Source organism: Morchella sextelata, assembly GCF_020137385.1.
Source record: "Morchella sextelata strain SCLS chromosome Unknown scls_4, whole genome shotgun sequence".
NCBI lineage: Eukaryota > Fungi > Ascomycota > Pezizomycetes > Pezizales > Morchellaceae > Morchella > Morchella sextelata.
The window spans coordinates 28010-43877 of NW_025408619.1; the positions used below are offsets into that span (position 1 = coordinate 28010).

The window sequence follows — 15868 nt, forward strand, 5'->3', positions numbered from 1 at the left end:
GTATGTGTGCGGTACATAGGAACAAAAATACCTACTCGCAATGAGCGACGTATATACGTCGATTATCAACCCCTCCACCCGCCACCTCTGGCCAGTACGTATCTGATCCCTTTAATGAATCCCGGTGATGCGGTAGCACTCCCACCAAGCATAAATTTCCGTCGCCTTCCCACACCCTGGGTACATACATGTGCATACACCACGGCCACCTTTGGGTAATTGCACCATCAGCTAGCCACTCCCCACCCCACACGACCCCCGCAGGTAAACGATTGAAGTAGAGTACCGCAAAAGCTGAGAATATTCGTTGCGAGACAACAGGGGTATAGGCCAACCAGAGGCAGTCTTTGGACGTCAATATGCAAGTTTTGGTGTAGAATATCCCTGTTGCAGCGCATAGATTTTACGACACCTCATGTTACACAATGAGATAACTAGGCACCACCACGATTACAAACTCTGAGATTCATCCTCACACCTAGCTATATCCCCAAGCCGGCCTTCTCAACTCTCCGAACCTCTCGACTAATCTCAAACAACATGGCGGATCCACTCTCAGTTGCAGCCTCCATAGTCGGACTGGTCATGGCGGGTACCCAGATCACTACCACCGTCGGTAAATTCGTTTCCACAACGATGGGCGCTCCAGCACTCGCGCAAACTGTTCATAGCGAGGTGCATGACTTTGTGATCGTCTTGTCAAGCCTCCAGCCTATCATACTCGGATCCATCAACTCTATCGCAAGGACATCCCTGATCGATGTTGATGAACTGATCGTCACTCTGGCCGCCTGTATGTGCACTCTTGCCGACCTGGAGAAGGAGATAGATTCCCTTGGTTCGGACTACATGGATGTCCGTACCAGACTCAAGTGGGCCTGGGCGGAATCCATACTATCGGGTCTTACGCAAAGGCTTCAGCATCATAAATCCTCATTGAACCTGATGTTGACCATATTGACATGGTGAGTCTTCTGGTAATTAGGTCCCACAAGTACTTTTGACTCCATTTGGTCCATATCCGGCCCGGAGGAGAGGCCTGCATGGCTGAAAAATAGAGAGATTGTACTCATTATTATTCATTGGGCCAATGCATAGCGAAAGCCAAGCCCAGGCGAATCAGAGTGTACAAGCCCTCCAAGCCCTAGTCGAACAGATCGCTCAGCAATTACATCAGATATATATCAATCCTCCCACAATGCAGAATACACCGTCCAGGGAGCATACAAACACTGTGAACGCGTCTGGTGCAAGTATCAGTGCCTCAACCATCAGAGGAAACTACGGCTCCAGTTTCCTGACAATACAAAGCTCACGCGGAAGCTTGGTAAGAAGCGTTGGCTCTATCAGAAGTATCTATAGCATGTCATCCTTCAACTATGAGAGCACTCTGCTCAATACCCGTGTCTATGCTCGAGCGCTGGCCAAGCCTTTGAATGCTGTATCCGAAGCTGCTGGTTGGTCTGTCATGTCGGGCAGGAGTTTGGCGGAAGTATCAAATATATCTGTTCTGGAACTTCCATTCCATGCGGCGTCTCTATCAAATCCTTGGTGGTATGACGGAAGTATTGGTGCGGAAAATGCAAAGGTTGGGGCAGATAATGTCCAGATTGGGGCGGAAAATGTCCAGGTTGGGGCGGAAGTGTCATGGGCAGCTTTATATAGGTGAGTATAAGAATTGACACTCAAGCGCTGGTTTATGTATATTCGAGTACTCACATTGCTATCTTAGGATAACGGCCGATATCAACTTACTGTCTTGGTCTGACGCGATATATCTCATGGCGTTGGATGGTATATCATTATGAAGATCTTTGGCGCTGATAAATCACTGACGTCCGTACAGACTGCATCCCAAACACACCCAGGAACCTAATCCAACCGATCAATGATGTTATTCAGGAGCTCGATAGTTTACCGATAACAGAGATTCGCAAGCCTCCACCAATCGCAATTGATGATATAGGCTGGGTACCGCCGGCGCGGGATTCGAATATCCCCGCGTGGGATCGTATACTATTACGCAGATCGGGGGCGGTGACGTCTAGCGATAGCAGTTTTTCCCTTTTTTAATTCATTAATTGTATGCATAGTTCTAGCAGTTACTATGGTGTAGGATAAAGTGTAGTGTAATATATACCCGGTAAATACATGTATATAGGGAAAGGAATCTCATGATGCATTTACGAAGGCCTTGACAGGTAATGCATCAAATGATGCATTTCCAGCCGTAGTAGAGATTGGCCCTCTCACGACCGCGAGTTGTTCCGTAACTCTGAGTTAACAAAAAATACTGGAGTGAATTTCAAATTGTAGTTATTTATTTAATTTATATATTGTAATTTATTAGTTATAGCTCCCTTGGGCTCAATAAAATAGATATGATAGAGAATTAGTGGTTGCTTGTACGAAATGTGTATTGTTATTTCTGCCGTTTCATCCCACGGACTATTAGTTTTCCTATCTATCTAATTGATGATATACGCTGGGTACGGCCGCGTCGTTGGATGCTCGAGGGGCAGTTCGACTTCATACGGGACGAAAGGAGTGGCGACACAGAGCTAGTTGATCTACAACATCTATATGACAATCATGATATAAACATTGTAACCCATGGGGGGCCAGTAATCAGTTCTGCGGCATGCAAGCAATGACGATATAGGTATGGTAGTGTTAATTTTCAGTCATGGGGTCGGTACTGAGAGGGAAGACCCGCGTGGCAACGCACCCTTGCAACTTGCTTAAGACGAGATGATTATCAAACTGCGGCGCCGATATTACTCGCTGCTGCAGAGGAGATACAAATCTTCATAGGGGTTAGAGCATCTGGTATGCTGCGCCACGGGAGGGACATATGGTGCCGGTCTCGATAAACCTAGATCTATCTAGTCTACCAAGAACCAAGTAATAAAAAATTGAGGAAATAGATTGTATAGAGCAAGAGGAGGAGGGCTACAAGCCCTATTTGTCTGAACGATTCATTAAAGCGTTAGGGTAGGTTATTACTAGCTCTTAACAATTTTGGTAGGTTATTGCTAGGGTTAGGGTTAGTCTATCGCATTTTGAGCTCGAGGCTGGGCTAAAAACCAGGGTTAGGGGTAATTTCCTATTGGCGCGGGTTGTAGGTTTATCGAGACAGGCACCATACCGCGGCCGTTGCCTCTCTTCTCAAGTATTCCGATGCCTCCACTATCCTCAAAATCAGCGGGACATGTCAGCGCTCTCCTGTTGGGGAATGCATCACACAGCGTCATTATGAGATTGTGTGTGTCATTGGGTTGTCGTTTGCGAATCATGGTGGACCAGAGGAGATAATGAGCAAGCTGATAACTGCCGCAATCTACGGGGAAGAGTACTTTCTGGCAAGAGTGCTAGTGATATATAGTGAGTCTGCTGATTTACCTCTCCCCAAAGACCCCTTGATGTTCCATTCAGCCATCAGGTCAGGAAGCATGGAGCTGGTCGAAGCCTTTGCGGCGTCGAGGCTGCTAGACAAGACATGCTTGATCACAACGGTCAAACGCTACTAGAAGCTACCGCTAGACTAGGATTCTCGGCGATCACGCGGTACATTACCCCCTTGGGGGTAAAAGAATAAGCCTCCAGTAACGATTCACGCCTAGATAAGCGTTAAATAAGGCCTTATTGACGAAAAATGGTGGTATTAGCCTTAATTTGGGATAAGAGTCTTTTTTGCGTAAGGGCTTATCCAGAATAAGGCATATACAGGCCTTATTCTGTGTATATGCTTTGAATCTAGATAATTATTATCAAATAGCTTAAGCCTTTATACCTGATCTCACTTATTCATCACATAAGCCTTTTTTAAGGCTTTTCGGTGGATAAGGTTTATACAAGGATTATATAAGGCTTAAAATTCGCATTATATTGACCATATATTACTTCCAGCACCGGAATTTCAATTCTCCCATGGCTCAGTGGGTAGCATGAGGTATATGCTACCTGCAAGGCTCTGGGTTCAACCCACCCCGCTTTTTCTTTGTGTCACCAACAAGTACATGTCATTAAAATCCAATAAGCCTTATAGTCCAATAAGCCTTAATCCGAAATAACCCTTAATCCGAAATAACCCTTAAAAATCGACATAATCCTTATCAGAGATAATGCTTATTGACCCGAGTTTATTACTGGAGACTTAAAACATCAATAATCCTTATGCTACTAAAAACCCTTATTTGACCCTTATTTAAGCCTTATCTAACGCTTATGTTTTTACCCCCAAAACCGGTAAAGTATCTATTGGAGAATGGCTTTGGTTCCAAGGAATCGAATTGCCTTGAACACCCATCGTTTTTGATAGCCATAGAGAGGGGGAACGATCTTTGGGCGCTAGAATTATTAGACCATCAACAGGTCCAGGATAAGAATGATTGCAACACATACCTGCGCCAAGCCTTTTCAAAGGGTCTTCATAGGGTTGCTGCAAGGCTAATCGAACTTGGGGCTCCAATTGGTCGAAGGGACGAGATGGGATTAACAGTTCTGCATGTCGCAACAGCATCCGGTGACCCAGATATCGCCAAGTCACTCTTAATGTATGGTTAGAATCGGGATGCCAAGGACAAGTGCGGAAGGACCGCTCTTATATATGCTATTCGCGCTGGCAATCATGAAACCTCCAAAGTCCTCTGCACACCGAGGCGATATATATACTAACAGGTTGTACATTTCATCACATCAAAGGCGTCTTTTCATTGACGGTTAGCAGATCTTAATGGAATCATCATGGTTGTAATTGCTCCATTCACCTTTACCATTGTGGCATATATGCCAGGAGGATTTCCACCATGCACGCCATAAAGTGGCAGCGAAAGTGGTATCGCTCGTGCAAGAAGCGGGACATGGCATATGCAGGTATCATGCATACAATGAGGGTGATGGTACATGCGTTCGTCCTAGGAACCACTATACCATAGAGAATATGCGGCGATGCATGTAGCTTTCAATTTCTAAAGAATATTCAAATCGGGGTCGCTCTCGTAGTCCCAGTGTGCAACCCACGAGATGCTGGCCTTAATGACGCGATTCGATCCCGAACCCATGCATGGTCGATCTGTGTGATCCTGTTTCTCAGAAAAGGCTGTGGGGCCAGGCTGGTCAGCTAGTCTGAATCTGACTTTATCAAGCAACACACGGGAATACGTACCTAAGACTCAGTGAGCAATCTCGGGAGTTTTGATTGCCGGTTGCCATAGCCACAAAGGACTTGAGTTTTGGTGTCTTTATAATGTATTGATGTGATGTGCGGTGTAGATGTGATTAAACGGGGAATTTATCCAGGATCTAGCCCGGCCCCCCTCACGAGACATGATGAGGCTCAAGGGTTGACCTGCATGGGTGCGGGTGCGGAACTCTCCGGGCGATCTCCCGCGGTGACACAGCCATATACTCTCTGTATATGCAGGAACAGGCTTGGCGTACTGGGGTCCCCTGGCGAAGTAGAGTACAGCGGTAGAGTACATGTAGCTTGGTACATATACTCTACCGATGTTGCGTGCAATTGATTACATGCACTTAATTGTCAACTACATGAACATGTGCTGCATGCCACGATCCAAGACATATGTACTTCTCTGAAGATACCTGTATGATTGTTAGATTTCCTTACTATAAATACCGGGAAAAGGCCAATATCTTAATGGATCAGGGACTAGCTTTCCAATACACACGAGGTGTCAGAGTATACGGTGTTCGTGAACCCCAATTGACAGATATCAATATCTACGCCCCTTGCTATGGGTATGTACATGCATATATCACTGCAGCTACTACAACCTTATCTAAGCACTTTATCACGCCGACAGGGGAGACCATCATATCCTCCGTTCAACCATCGATTAATTTGTCGCCAGGTGCAAAGACTGGGTACAGATAATCTCTAGTACTACTTTGATAGATCTTACAACCTAGATAGACGCCATGGGATCTTTCGTTTTAGTCTCAGAACAGTTCAGTTTCATCTGACTGACAGATAAGACATCATATTTATGATATGAGCTGCTAGGCGTCTTATGAATAATGCCGGTGAAGCGTACATATTTTCTCCTCGACCCTTCCTAAACTACGTCATGATCGACCCACTGACCATTCACATAGCCTTAGACATGTATACATGGATCCAATGAAAACTCCCCCACATAACCCCCCCCCCCCCCCCCACGGCTGCCCCCACGTCGCTGCATCTACATTCCTCCTCTATACTCACCCCTACGCGCTTAACTAATCGGACACTCGACCAAACCACCCCTCCTTTGTTACAATCTTTGGAGTGCAACCAACGACATGCAGAACTATCCTACCCAGTGTCCAGTCGGCATCCTTGAGACTGGAGTACTTGGTATTGTCGTTCTGGTTATTGTACGCCTCCTCCAACTTTTGGTCTACATTTTCGCCGTTGCAGATTCTCTCCTGCATACGGGTAATAGATCTGTTTTTCGTTTTTGCGCGGAGAAGCTTGTCGTACGCCTGTTTTGCCTCATCTGCCGCCTTCTTCCTGTCACTCCTTGCCTCTTTGGCCTTCAGTTTGCAATCTTCAAGGTGATCGCCTGCTCTCTCGGTGTCTTGCAAGGCGAACATGAGGTCCTCTCTATTGGGCTCGTTGGGTATGGCCAGGAAGATCTCCTTGAGTTCCTGGATATCCGAGTTGATTTCTGCCTGTGAGACCGATCCGTTGTCCCTATCCTTCTGCTCCTTTGCCGCCTGAGCCTCGATGGCCTTTTCCTCCGCTGTCTCCGCCGCCTTCAGTTTGCGCTCGAGAGCTGCGTAGGCCACTCTTGATCCATCCTGTGCATCCTCCTCCGCATTCTCTGCGGCCATCTTGGCATACTTTACTCTCTCGGTGGCGAATTCGCGGGCGGCCTTCACAGCCTGTGGGGGCATGGGGATTCCGAACCCCAGAAACAGCGTACTCATCACCATCGCCGCCGTGAAGAATCCACGTCGGAGGTGCTTGTAGTTTGACTCGCGCTCCCTGGGCCTGTCGGCCTTCAAGGTTTCCCAGTCCTTCTTGGAATAATCCACGACAGTGTCCCAGAACGCCTTGAAATCTTCCTTGTCGTTGTTGTTCGAGCTGCGAAAGATGCCATGCGTGGCGTGCCAGTACACAGACGCACCACTGAATTTCTCCTTGTCGAACTCCAGCAACGGGTGTCCGGTGCTTTCGTCGCGGAGGAGACATCCCACGGACTCTGGGCTGTCGAGGTCCCCGCCGGCCTTGCAGCGATAGATGCACAGATCACCGTCACGGCAGAGGGGGTCGGGACAAGTCAGGAGCGAGAGGGCCTCCTTCATGCACGCGGCAAAGTTTCCAGTGCCCATCACGATCTTGTCACATCCCGACAGACGATACGAGTATCCTTTGGGCAGGCACGGGTCAAATGGCATTGCGCTATCACTTGCGCGCAGCTTCTCGAGGTGGCGCTTCCACGCGCTGTCATTCCCGATTCCCATCCAGGTCTTGACATAGACGTCGTAGGTCTTGCCCCAGATATTCACCAGACGGAGGGGGCCATTGTATTCACCGTGGTTCTCATCACGTTTGAGGGACACCGCAAACTGTGCACTCTCACCGCCGAGCTCCATGAATCCGTGGGGGGTGCCGTCTGGCTTGAAAGACTTATCGACAAAGTTCGCAGCCACCCAGCCATACATTGCCTCGTCCTCGCCGGATATTGTGGCATACGTGGTCTCCTCAAAGGGCGTGCTGGAGAGGTAGGTGTTGATGGCATTGAGGAGGACCTGATAAGACTCGTATTGGGTGAGCTCGATACGCCGCATGCCACCCGTTGCCAGTATAAACAGCGGAGTGGTCCTAATCTCCAACTTTGGAATGAAAGTACAGGCATGGTCGAGGAGTGGGCCCAGGTATTTCTTTACTCTGTCGAGTGTCTCCGCAGATATCTTAGCAGTTGTCGCTTGCGGAAGCTGTTCAGAGAGATGCACAGGGGCATCGAGGTCGACTGCCTTGATGGGAGCGATCACAGGAGCCAAGGTGGCAATACCTGTTGGAGAGAGGTGGACGATGTTAGCACTGCGATGGACTGTTCACCAGGATGGTGGCTTTCCCAGTACTGGTGAGGGCAGATGTGAACAAGAGCGTACCAGGATTCGTCTTTTTGCTGACATAGCCAGGGACTAAATCAATCTCAGTGTTATGCATTTCTCTGCGATTGACTACCCATTGATAGACATAGACCCGAGACCCGCTAGATCCTGCGTCAATGAGCACGGCATCTAGATCTCACATGTCAGCGATCGTCCCAAAGCTTAAAGAAAAGGGAGAAGGTCAAGGAGGTTATGTGTCTCGGGAAAGGAAACAGAGGTACCGTACACTTCGTTCCTTCGGCCATGGTTATCAGTATTTCCGGCGTACCCTTCTCCGACCTGAAGCGTGAGATTCGAAATGGTAGAAGCACCCGTGGTCTGGTAGGATCAAGCTATCACTTCAGAGTGGATGTGGATAAGCTCTTTTCAACTTGGATATTAGTTTGTGAGAGACATTAGGGAATATTATATCTATTTGAGTGGCTCCTATTGAGGCACGATACCTCTGCATGGAAGAGATAACATCCTAGACTCCCATAAAGCCTTGGGAATAAAGAATGGGGCCATACTTGAATGCCGGTCTAGGCCATAGCCATATGGCTGCTCTCCCGGCAGTTGTGACCGGTGCTATGTTACAATCTAACTCGGAGAAGAGCATTCATCCTGTCTCCGTCAGGCACACAAAGATCGAGTCATGCGCTCAATTCATGGCTCAAAAGGTGATGTAACACCGAGTTTCCTCCCGGTCATGCATATCATGATGATATTGAAGAATACTACTGCCTGTTTTCAAGACGGCAGTTTTTCCCTTTTTCGGCATTGATATCGAACCGACAATGCATGTTTAGAGGTTTATCCAGTTGAACGGGATTCTAAATCTGTTTGAAGACGCAGGTTGGAGTTGACAACGCAGCCCGTAGTACTGCATACACATTTCAGCTCGACTTTGATAGAAAATGAATGCAATCCGGCATTAGTATGCGGGGTAATTGCGACATAGTACGTGCAATACACTCTAGTTTAGATCGACCCTTACGCTTTGACACAATCTTGAGATGATGTCGATCACCGCCCACGTTTATGGTCAATTGCAGATTTTTGTGGTGGAAGGGCACAGCCGGCCCAATCAAGATGAGGCTTGGCGGAAGATTCTGCATTCACTCAGGCACCGGAACCCACCCATCGAGGCCATATTGTATTTCTTCCTGTCTAACTCGGTGATCTACATAACGCGCGAGTAAAAGGATCCACTATTGCATACCATACAAATGCGCGCCAAGTCCGCAATTTAGTAGAGTATGGTGCTGCAAAATCTGAGAATATTCGTTGCGAGACAACAGAGGTGTAGGCAACCAGAGGCAGTCTTTAGACGTCAATATGCAAGTTTTAGTGTAGAATATCCCTGTTGCAGCGCAACGAAATTTCTTAGATTTTACGGTATGCCAGAGCGGTTAACTTCCTTTTACAAACGTCGGGAAGATACGAGTGTGTATTTGATCAGCAGAATGCATATGCGGGAGAGGAGCTGAACATTTTATCCTAGTGTGCGAGAATTACACTCAAGCTACGGATATACGGTATGTGAATATCTAAGGACATGGAGTATCTATACATTGTGACGGCGTATAGTCAGTTCTCATCCAATGGGTAGTTTCGAGGCGCCCTGGGGAATTATTTCGAAACCGCCCGCAGTCATATCCGTGGGCTTCATAGCTTAATATCATTGGATGCCACATTCCATTTGTGTTTTATCTTCATGGTTCAACGATCATTCGATTACACCGTCATCGTGATATTCAGCAGAATTGGAGTGCGGGGTTGATCAGGGAGGGGAATCCCATTCACTATTCGGCGGTCCAGTACCATTTCTGGGAATATGAGCTCATGCAGGCGCGCGTTGTGGTGTTCACGGCAGTTTGGGTCCAACAGGCTCAAGGACACCCGATATGACCATAGAAATGAATCCCTGTGGGAATGGAGTCTTCTACTGTCTCAATCTTCGCAATTGTGCCATGCCGATGAGGAGTATATCCTCTCTTGTGACGGCCGTACAGAGTACCTATACTAGTACGGAGGTAAAGGAGCGTAAACAGTCAGGATATAAACAGCTTCTTCGGCCCATCTTGATCTCAGCTAAATTACAATCATTCTCCTATAAAGCCAGCGGTTTTACGAATAACAGCCCACAAAGTTCCGTCAATCTTACACAGACGTACCATCTCAACTGCATTACCCATCGCTTCGTCTTCTCAGGATCACCCCAGCCACAGCAATGACGCAACATCCTCCCAAAGTTTTCGCGGGAGTAATCGACAGAGAATCTGAGCGTGCTTGGTCAGATATCAAGGACCAGACCGATCTTATTTTGACACAAAACCTTCCCAAGAAAGCGTACCTCGATGCTCCAAACGTCGTCATTGCATTAAAGCATTTTGACCTCTCCATGCACGACGACCACTTAAGTAAAGCCATCGGCGTCAAGGCAACTACCGAATGCATTGAGAGAGACTACTTCCATACCCGCCTCAGTGTCTGGGGAGATGGTCAAATGAGCTCTTCTGGCTGCGCCTGGCTGGCATACCAGGCCACAGACAACAGGTTTCGATCCGGCACGGTCAGGACGTCACGCCGCTCCAAAATGCCCTCAAAGTTTCCGATCGAGTTTGAGACACCCTTTGAAGGTGATCACCTTCCGACAGTCCTTGTGTGGATTAGTGGCTTCCAGATGGGTTTCGAGGGCACTTGGGAGCTGAAGGCGTTTGCCACAGAGAGGCAGAAGACCGGCTTCACGTTGGTAGTCGAGAAAGGGACCGAGACAAACCTGAACCAAGGCCTGTTCTCATGGCTCGCTTTCATGCCGGAGGAAGATGGAGTTGCCGGTGGGAGGGTTGAAAATATCAAAATAGGCGATGGAGAGGGCACGGTTGCTGCGGATAACAGTCACGTTTGGACTGACCCACAGGACGTCCCATTTGGGAAGACATTGGAAGGGGTGACCAAGGACAATGTGATGGTGGGAATATCCGCCATCAACTTCGACGAGAAGGTTGGGGGAATGAGGTTGTGTTATAAGCCAGTAACGGTCAATGATGATAAGAATGGTATGAAACTTATATCGGGTACTTGGTGGAGGGCCATCGTACGCTCTGCTACAATGTCATGGGTTGCGGTGGCTTGATATAGAGGTATTAGTGTTAATAGGCGTGGGCCTTACGATCCGTGTATCATACACGCATGGAGTATACATGTACCTTTTAGTGCCTCATTGAGTTGAAGGCTAGGCAGCAATATATGTACCTCCTGGATTGCAGAGCTAGATCAACCATGCATACATTATTTTCCATTCTATTCTTTCTTACTTTGTATCAGCCTGTAGGATACTAGAGTTTCCCAAATACCACTTGCAAGGGGTCTACCCAATTGCTAAGCGTCTGCTCCTTGTTTTGTCACATCATCTACCAAGTCATCATATCAGTAGCATGTATAGAGTATACATATATGGCTTTGACATTATAATATTCCCAAACTCTACCAGGATCCCTCGGGTATCTCCCTCGACTTGCTGCGATTGTCATTAGGGACCCGGAGTTGTATACTCTAGTTTGAATGATCGAGGGACCCTGCGAAAGAAAAAGACTTTTATCAATAACATTGCTGATTTATTTGCAGAGTAATTCGAGATTCATATACTTGTACAATTGCGGAAACCCAGTAAGATATTATAATATATATATCATGAGTACCCATCTAACTAACTTCGAATTGAATATCCTGTGTTTTGGCACTAGTTGCCGCTTGCAACTGGGAGCGTGACGTTCTGGATCTTATATACTAGTATTTACATAGGTCGATATCTGGGAGAAGTACTGCCGAAAAATCGATGACAATAAAGCTCCTTTCGTATCCTGTAGAGTAAATCTAGATAATAATTCTTTCCAGGCAGCGTCTGATGTGTGCACCACCACCACCCGCCGATTAGTGCGACACTGACAGTTCACCAACCTAACCCTAACCCTAACACACATCTCCCGTAACAAGGCTTTACCCTCTTAGGATGAGCCTAGCTATAACGAAGGGGCTTGAGCCACTCGGGACTTGGCCTTCCCATACGGGGACACACGTTCCTGGATGGCCAGGGTTCTCAGTCGCGATCGTGCCATCTACACAGAGCACATCCGAAAGCGCTCACCTCCCGTTAACTAAGCTACTCTGCTCATCTATTCGACTTGTTCGAAAGCCTCTCCAAGTCCCTGATATGTATCCACAAAACCTCCTGTCTCTAGACCGGTATGTCCACGACAAAAGGACATTACAACGAATAAAATGTTATTGGCGGGGTCAGTGTTCGTGCTTGGTTACAGACAGATTTTCAAGCTTTGGGCAATTGGCCACATGTCTTTGGTAGGACTTCTGCGATGGAATGAGGCGCCCCAGTGGGGCTCATCAGATACTGGTATAATGATAAGCAGATGTTGATACGGTCTTGTACGTAGCTAATGTTGGAACGATTACGCTGGTGGGGCCGGACCTCCCATTTCGCTTTGCATATCTCACACTTGAAAATACTCCATTGAGATAACACTCTGTGATTAATGCAAAATGTATCTTTGCCATCCTCTCTTGCACGTAGTCCTTCAAGCTCTCTTGGCATAGTGGTCTATGCATTGGAAAGGAAACTTAGTACGACAGCCAGTAATGTGGGTTCAATTCCCCGGTGGAGCATATTTCAAATCTTTTTTTTTACCCGAATTTAATTCCTCGAAATGGAAACCCAAGGGCGAAGCAAGTTGTGAAGCCGGCCAGCAACTTTCTTTTGAGTATATTCATGTTGGAGGTGGTGGGGGTCAAAGCGGTCTCGTATAATAAATGGTGGATCACAGGCTATCACTCGATCACAGCCTATCACTCGGTCTTGGTCATCCGAGTACTCATTTTGTTGTTGCGGGCCCAGGAGGCGGGGCTTGACTGCATACGTCTCGTGTTTGGTGTCCCTGAAGCATTTTATGTTAAAGCGTTTGCTCATCCGCTGGGTGGGAGGGCTCATAGAGTACCGTCCTTATCTCTCCACTGTTACTACAAGATCATATCAGCACACTCAAACTACGAGAGCATGGGCCTACTTTTGAAAGTGTGAACCTTATCCCCCCGGTCAAGCCTATAATTAGACTGTAAACAATACATCCAAACAGCATAGCAGTTCTAATTACGAGATGGGCATATCCTTTAGGCGGTGTGTCCAAATATAAATCGTGACCGCACCGGCAGATATGTTGGGCGCGGTTACTGTTCAATCTCTACCCACCTCTACAGTGGAACAAGTGAAGGTTTCTACTAGCGTGTGAGATCTAAGAAACTCGATCGAGGAAAGAATAAACATGAACTGCGTTTAGTAGAGCATTGCGATCGAACATATCTACCGGTTCGGTCACGATTTCGACTTCGATTTGGACTGAAGGCCTAAGAGATATATATCTCAGTTACTATACCACCAAACAGTTTAGCAACGTGATCATTTGTGAGTATCACAAGTCAGAAAGCTCCGCACGATAGTCTATTGGTATTTTATTGTTGCGTCTGGTGATTATGTACTACGTCGCATAGTCTTACTACTTGTCCTCCTATATATGTAACGAGGAAGCTGTGTCGTCCAAATTTAAAACCACCGAGAGCAGTGATTCTTCGCGAAGAAGAAATACTCTCGCCGTTCCCTGCACACGAGAAGAAAAGGAGGAACGAAGAAAGGAATGAATTGTTTGAAAACAAATCTACAAAAAAAAAAATGAAAACCAAAAGAAACCATAACCCACAATATATCGCCTTCACCGGCCCGCGTCATGTAAGATTGGATACGGGGGAACCGGAGTAACGAGACATGCCCCAAATCCGGGGAAACCCCGGGCTGAGAGAAACCACGGTGCTCTTTAGAGCTAAGTCAAGTCAGGAAGCAGCACAATGAGGTTTGGAAGAGATGAGCATGAGGCAAGGTACTGTTTGGATTTATTGTAGCCAGGAACTATCCCATGCAAGGCCCGTTAGATATTGGGGGCTGTGCCGCTCGCATACTGAGGGGTTAGGTGAATGTCAAGCTATGTTAGCAATAAAGGTTTTGGGAATTGGTGCTTATCCACAATTCTAGCCTATTCTGCAGGTGGACCTCTCGGGCCTTTAGCGGGCACTCACACCTCCGCATATCAATATTAAAATCTCAGCTACTCGCTGTATACCCACGACGATCCTGCTCGATCTCTGGTCTATCCACAGCGCATCCCTTTAAAAAGGTCCCGGCGGTAATGTGTATACCATATCCCAGCCCCCAGAAAATTCAAAAGAAGAGACTCGTGAACCAAAAAGAATCTGATATCGCCCCGATTTAGAACCACAGCGCACTCGAATATGTCTTCAAGCCAGTGAACTCCACCACCTATCACCCGCCGGCCTCTTACTCGGCATCTCCCCCGTCGGCGACGCCAGCTCCCTCAACCTCCCTCACATTCGCGATCAAAGCCGGCTTTTCAACCGCCACCTCGATGCCTCCTCCTCCTCCTCTCCCTCCTCTCCCTCCACATCGTCATCCACAAGTGTCGCCTCCGTGATACGCACCATCACCACCTGCCTCCCCCGCCCTCTCCTGCGTACGCTCATAGAGTTAATTTGCCAATCCCAGAACGTGTTCCACCGGCAGTCTGCCTCGAGCGCCATGTTATCAACGCTCCGCACGGAGAAAAACCGCAGCTTCACCTTGCGGTACAGCACGGCAAACACCTGCTCCTCCTGCGGCTTGTACGATAGCTGCTGCGTGTCCCCGGAGCTCCTCGAACCGCTCATCTGCCGCGCCACAGGCGCTGGGGCTTCAGGGTTCGCCGGTGCTTCACCCTGCGCGGCACCATCCGTCCTTTTCGAGGTCGACGTTCTGTCCACCTCGCCGTCGTGCAGCACGTGGAAGCCTACGATGAGGTACACGGTGTCGCGGCCGGAGATCGAGGTGTCGAGAAACACCCGCGCGCTCGCCTCGGAGTTCTTGAGCTCGTAGGAGGTGACCTTTGAGCCGGACAGGGTGGCGGTGGTGTCGTCGTGGCGTGAAGGCGAAGGAGAGGGCCTCGCCGGAGTAGGAGCGGAGGTTGGAGGCGGCGGTGAACTTGCGGGTCTCGGAGTAGGGGGAGAGCGTGGTGGTGAGGATGTCGGTGGCGTCAGGGCGGGGCGGGAGCAGGTCGTGGAATTGTTGGTGCGGGCGTTTGCCGTTGAGGACGAGGCGGCCGAGGCGGACGGAGTCGAGGGGGGAGGAGGTGCTGTAGGATGTGCGCGGTGGCTGTCATTGTGGGCCGGCGCTGTACGTACTGTGAGGTGGTGAGGAATGACTGACTGTGGATTTATATATGTTTGGTTATATATAGGCTCTTAATTTCTGGAGGTGACGATGGGAATTCGAAGGTGTAGAGAATTTGAATACTTGAGTGCTTGCACCTCGATCTGCGTTGAGCTGAGTGAACTGTTTCTGTTTCCTGACGTGTGTTAGATACGGTGTAGATCCTAAGCAGCGTCGAATCAGAAACGTCTGAACGTGAAACATTCCACGGGCGTGTGTGGTGCTGGAGTGGAAATCGACATGTCATATATATGCAAGTCAATCAATCCAGCCTGCACGGGAATATGTGCGCAGCCCAGCCTGCATGAGACGCAGGTAGATCTTTCCGCTGCGCACTTGACACAAACCACCACAGCAGGTTGGAGGAATCATGCAGCAATATGATGTGTTGTCGGGGTGCTCGACGTTGGGATTATCGAGTGTTAGTCTGAAGCTGTCATT

At 48.2% G+C, this 15868-nt stretch overlaps 4 protein-coding genes across 4 annotated transcripts; 2 read left to right on the forward strand and 2 right to left on the reverse strand.

Moving 5' to 3' along the window:
* Positions 1-540: 540 nt before the first annotated feature.
* On the forward strand, positions 541-2073 carry H6S33_009937 (uncharacterized protein; the record flags this gene model as incomplete). The annotated part of the gene is made up of 4 exons (XM_044841925.1): positions 541-965; positions 1099-1665; positions 1733-1794; positions 1847-2073. The coding sequence occupies 4 exons, from the start codon at positions 541-543 to the stop codon at positions 2071-2073; spliced, it is 1281 nt and encodes a 426-aa protein (XP_044697080.1).
* Positions 2074-6240: 4167 nt separating this feature from the next.
* Positions 6241-8369, reverse strand: H6S33_009938 (uncharacterized protein; the record flags this gene model as incomplete). Its single annotated transcript, XM_044841936.1, has 3 exons — positions 6241-8021; positions 8122-8253; positions 8351-8369. The coding sequence occupies 3 exons, from the start codon at positions 8367-8369 to the stop codon at positions 6241-6243; spliced, it is 1932 nt and encodes a 643-aa protein (XP_044697081.1).
* A 1967-nt stretch (positions 8370-10336) lies between these two features.
* H6S33_009939 (uncharacterized protein) lies at positions 10337-11242 on the forward strand (the record flags this gene model as incomplete). Its single annotated transcript, XM_044841369.1, has 1 exon — positions 10337-11242. The coding sequence occupies one exon, from the start codon at positions 10337-10339 to the stop codon at positions 11240-11242; it is 906 nt and encodes a 301-aa protein (XP_044697082.1).
* A 3320-nt stretch (positions 11243-14562) lies between these two features.
* On the reverse strand, positions 14563-15377 carry H6S33_009940 (uncharacterized protein; the record flags this gene model as incomplete). The annotated part of the gene is made up of 2 exons (XM_044841380.1): positions 14563-15008; positions 15329-15377. 2 exons carry the CDS (start codon positions 15375-15377, stop codon positions 14563-14565), a joined length of 495 nt encoding a protein of 164 aa, XP_044697083.1.
* Between the last annotated feature and the right edge of the window lie 491 nt (positions 15378-15868).